This window comes from Vigna radiata, unplaced genomic scaffold (assembly GCF_000741045.1).
Source record: "Vigna radiata var. radiata cultivar VC1973A unplaced genomic scaffold, Vradiata_ver6 scaffold_134, whole genome shotgun sequence".
Classification (NCBI taxonomy): domain Eukaryota; kingdom Viridiplantae; phylum Streptophyta; class Magnoliopsida; order Fabales; family Fabaceae; genus Vigna; species Vigna radiata.
The window spans coordinates 373,181-378,411 of record NW_014543261.1 but is presented as its reverse complement, the minus strand read 5'-3'; the positions used below and the strand labels follow the sequence as shown (position 1 = coordinate 378,411).

The 5,231-nt window shown below is 29.5% G+C and overlaps 1 protein-coding gene across 1 annotated transcript; it reads left to right on the top strand.

The window, feature by feature from the left end:
• Positions 1–2,237: 2,237 nt before the first annotated feature.
• LOC106753580 (endoglucanase 13) lies at positions 2,238–5,231 on the top strand. The gene is made up of 6 exons (XM_014635402.1): positions 2,238–2,453; positions 3,366–3,779; positions 3,956–4,042; positions 4,185–4,337; positions 4,549–4,830; positions 4,917–5,231. Exons 1-6 carry the CDS (start codon positions 2,238–2,240, stop codon positions 5,229–5,231), a joined length of 1,467 nt encoding a protein of 488 aa, XP_014490888.1.

The window sequence follows — 5,231 nt, the reverse complement described above, 5'->3', positions numbered from 1 at the left end:
GCTTGGTTGTGCAAGTCTGAAATCATTTTTCTCCATACCACTGAGCGCCCATTTTTATGTTGAGTGACCATTTTTTGATGGTCTGACACTGAGGGTGGCAAGGCATTGTTGATCGCTACTTTTCATTATAGGTCTAGAACCAATTAATTCCATGTCAGGTAGAATGACATCGTTGAGCGAGACGTTTTACGAGAAGACTGTCGAGCGCTAAGACTATCATTGAGTGCCAAGACTGCCGCTGAGCGCCAGGATTATCGTTGAGCGCAAACCTTTTGTGAAAGTTTTGACATTGAGTGTTAGGACTGTCATTGAATGCTTTCTTTTGTGAGAGGTTTTGCACTAAGCACCATTATGTATGTTGTGTTTTTCTTATACTGTGAATGGTTTGAGATTGATTTATTATGGTGCTTATGAATGTATAATATGTATGATGTTATTGTGATTCGAAAGGTTGTGAGAGAATTTCAAGGAGAAATTCTATGATTTAGTATAGTGTGACTTGTTTGAGATTGATTTATTATGGTGCTTATGAATGTATAATATGTATGATGTTGTTCCTATATATGGAGAATGTGATTTGAAAGGTTGAGAGAATTTCAAGGAGAAATTCTATGATTTGGTAAAGTTTAATGTATGCATTGAATCATGGGAGGTCAGAAATTAGGCATCTTGAACTCTAATAACAATTCATGCTCAGATAGAATAGAATGATATATGGTGATAATAGCAGGATGTCCTACCATTGGACAGTTGGTCCTAAGCACGAAGAGCACTAACCTTGTTAGTGGTAAGATGATAATTGCTTTGTTTATAACTTTGCAAAGCATAAATACCATTACAAAGTGCACCTCTAATTGAAACTCTGCCGATAATTAAGTTTAGTGTCACCAATTTATGTGAATGTATTAATTGATTTGTTGTATATTTAACATGTATAGTAGATAAATTTGTATATTATGAATATGTGGATGAAATATTATGTACATTAGCTTACCTGTTTCTCTGTTTTGTTTGTACGTGTCTTCTTTTTGTTTGCAATGAATACCTTAATGATGGAAGCAGATAAAAATGTTCGAACTGATCATGTACACGATGGGGGCGATGTAGCCGTCTAGTTTGATATAATTATTCTTTTATATATATATATATATATATATATATATATATATATATATATATATATATATATATATATATATATATTTAAATAAATTATGGTGTATGTTATTGTGTATATATAAATTCTGATGTATCTATAACAGTAGTTATATGTTCTCTTTTCTATACTTATTATGATATTTATGATAATTCTTTTAATAGTTTTATACTATTAAACATGATTATCATATTTATAATAATTTGTTTAATAATTTTATACCATTTAATAGGATGTTACATTAATAATTAATAGTGCAAAATTAGTCATTTGAATACTTAATGGATGACTGTAATAGAGTAGCTATATTCTCTTCTCTTTACTTATTATGATATTTATAATAATTTGTTTAATAGTTTTATACATTATCAAATTTATAATAATTTGTTTAATAATTTTATACCATTAAATAGGATCTTACATAAATAATTAATAGTGCAAAATTAATCATAAGAATAATGTTGATGAAACTATAAATTTTGAACATTTTTATAATTAGGTGAAACTATGCTTATTTGGACAAGTTTTCTTAAACTTCGTTTTGAAAGGAAAATTAAAATTAGTTTATATTCAGCTTACATAACTTATGTATTCTTCAAAAGTTTTACCTTTATCTTTTCACAAACTAATTTAAATTTATGAAAAAAATATTTTATTTTTTATCCTGTAAAAACATCTATAAAAGTCGTCCAAATTAATATACAAATAATAAAACTAGAAAAAAAAAATATTTGAATATTCTTATAACATTTTTTAATATTCATAGAAAAAAAAAATGGTTTTATAATCTCATCCAAGGTCAAATTATTATAAAAATAATATGGAAGTTACCACTCTTTGTAATTTGTAATTAATATTTTTAAGAGTTAACAGAAAAAATATCATATTTGGGGCTTAAAAAAATATTTGGGAAGACACAATGACCAAAGAATTAGTCAGAAATATTAATTAAGTTTGACATATTAGTAATGAGATTATTAAGATTATTTTGCAGAGTGTGGTTGTGCTATAAATAGGGTTGACCATGTTGAAGTGTGAAAGAAACACCAAATATTTGTTTGGTTCTTGCCATATGAAATCAATGGTGATGAGTAGTCAAAGCAGAGTCTTCATTTTCACTGTTCTTCTTTTCTGTTGTTTGGAAATTGATGATGTAGCATCTGATGATCATGATTACAAACAAGCACTCAGAAATAGTTTGCTGTATTTTGAGGGCCAACGTTCAGGGAAGTTGCCACCCAATCAGAGAGTCACCTGGAGAGCAGATTCAGCACTTAAAGATGGCCATGATGCTGGAGTAATATTTTTTTTAATCTTATTTTACCTTTTGCAATATTTTATTTCATTTTAATTTGAAATTTTGCATATATGCATATATTTAAAAAGAAATATTTTACTGAAAGTTAATAGTTTCCTATAAAAATTGAGATCTAAAATAATTTAAACATAATAAACAATATGTTACACAAACTTGATATCGGAACAGTTATTATTTATATTTTTTTACTAAAATTATTTATTTTTACAATTAACAAGAAATGTATCCAATGAGGAGATTTTCTTTTACGTATATTTTTTTATTTTATCTTTTAAGTAACAATGTTTTAAAACTGAAATAATTATTTTATTAATTTTATTTTTTATGTCTTTTCAAATTTGATTATTTTTTTTTTGAACTAAAATAATTATCTGTAATAATACTTTTATCATAAAAATAGTATATATATATATATATATATATATATATATATATATATATTGTTTTTTACTAATGTTATAAATTTTACTGATTAATTTTAAAAGAGCCAAGTTTTTTTTTTAATTACTTTGATCATTCTATGAGATTTGAGTTTGAAATTTTATGTAGGGTTTTGAGTAGAGTATTAGATGAAGTAACGATATGTTGTTGGAAAAAAATGGTTTTATTAATATTGTTAATTACATAGAAATATTTGTTATTTGTCAATTGATATACTAATTGTTTTGAAGGTTTTAAAATGATTTTGCCCTGAATATTAATATTAACGTATCCTTAATTAGAAAAATAAGAACAAAATCACTGCGTAAAACAGCATTCAACATGACGGTTTCGTAAGTTACAATTAACCTTAAGATATTTTTATCTAATCCAAACATTATGATTTTTATTATCATTATTTCCTATATGTCAGTTAACTTCCAAATTATTAACTAACAAATTTTCCGGCAGATTAATCTTGTGGGCGGATATTATGATGCCGGAGATAACCTGAAACTAGGGTTTCCACTGGCATTCACCATAACCATGCTTTCATGGAGCACAATAGAGTTCAATGACAAACTCTCCCAGCAGAAGGAACTCCAAAACGCGCTCAGCGCCATCAAATGGGGCACAGATTATTTGATTAAAGCACACACAAGTCCTGATGTGTTATACGGCGAGATCGGAGATCCAGATTCCGATCATCCCTGTTGGATGCGGCCGGAAGATATGACAACTCCTCGGACTGCTTACAAACTCGACGATCAGCATCCTGGTTCCGATCTTGTCGCAGAAACAGCTGCAGCCTTAGCAGCTGCCTCCATAGCGTTTAAATCCGTCGATAAAAAGTATTCCTCCACCCTGTTACTTCATGCAACGCAGGTAAGTATACACATTAACCTAAGATATAATTTATTATGTTGAAGATATTTTATTTCTTCAAAAAAATTTAAATATTAATATACTATTACAAAATATATATTTATATATTACATAGTATAACTGATTTTTTAATTTTTTTTAGTGATAATTTATATGGTTTTTGTTTTTGTTTGCAGTTGTTTGACTTTGCAGACACTCATCGAGGTAAGTATTCAGACAGTATCACACCAGCAAGGGAAATATATTCCAGTAGCGGCTTCGAGGTCTGTATAAATCTCTGAAAGACACTAATTAATACTTTTGGGAAATGAAATTATGTATATTTATGATTTTGATATTTAAGTAATAAAATATTATATTGTATCATGTAAAACGTGGAAGTTTATTTGATTGTTTTAATTACAGGATGAATTGGTGTGGGGAGCTGCATGGCTTTATCGTGCGACCAACATGAAGAAATACCTTGATTATCTGGGAGGAGTGAGTGACATTGGTGGTGTGAGATCAGTGTTTAGTTGGGATGATAAGTACGTCGGTGCACATATTCTTGTAGCAAAGGTATCATTCCATTATCATAAATAATATTCAATATTTGTTTAGTATGTGGATTTTGATTTTTTGTTAGTATTTTTCATGTATGTATGTAATGTTTTTATTTTTTTTATACTTTGTGTTAAATGAATGTAAAAATGTGTCATCTCACTCATATTCGGTTTGGTTTTAATATGAAAGTGTGATAGATATGTAATTTGTATTGAATGTGATGCAGCTTGTTTTGGATGGTAAAGTGGAGACATCAGGGATATGGGCACAATACCGGTCACAGGCAGAAGAATATATATGTTCCTGTGCTCAGAAATCAAACCAAAATGTGCATAAAACACCAGGGGGTCTCTTTTGGTTCTTACCATGGAACAATAATCAATACGTTGCTACTGCAACATTTGCTATGTCTGTTTATTCTAAGTATTTATCTTCAAAGGGTTCATCCCTCCAGTGCAGTGGTGGTGTTGTTAGTCCTCATGATCTCACTTCCATTGTTCGATCCCAGGTACAAAATTAAGTGCTTAACTTTTACAGTTGAGTAATTTTTCGATATATCCGTCAGTAAATCTAAATATTTTGTTTTTCTTATAGGTTGACTATATTTTGGGTTCTAACCCTAAAAGCATGAGTTACATGATTGGATACGGGTCAAATTTCCCACAAAAAATTCATCACAGAGGAGCGTCAATTATATCAATCAAGAAAGATCCTACCCCAGTAGCATGCAAAGATGGATTTCAGGAATGGTTTCATAAGGATGCACCAAACCCTAATGTGTTGGTTGGTGCAGTTGTGAGTCCAGATGGAAATGATAACTATGAAGATAGTAGGGATGATTATCAACTAGCTGAGCCAGCAACTGTTACTATGGCACCTTTGGTGGGTGTTCTTGCTCATTTAACTTGA

Coding starts and splice junctions, on each gene's coding strand:
- LOC106753580 (XM_014635402.1), top strand. CDS start 2,238: ATGGTGATGAGTAGTCAAAGCAGAGTCTTCATTTTCACTGTTCTTCTT. Junction 3,780..3,955: donor TGTTACTTCATGCAACGCAG/GTAAGTATACAC, acceptor TTTTGTTTGCAG/TTGTTTGACTTTGCAGACAC. Junction 4,338..4,548: donor CACATATTCTTGTAGCAAAG/GTATCATTCCAT, acceptor AATGTGATGCAG/CTTGTTTTGGATGGTAAAGT.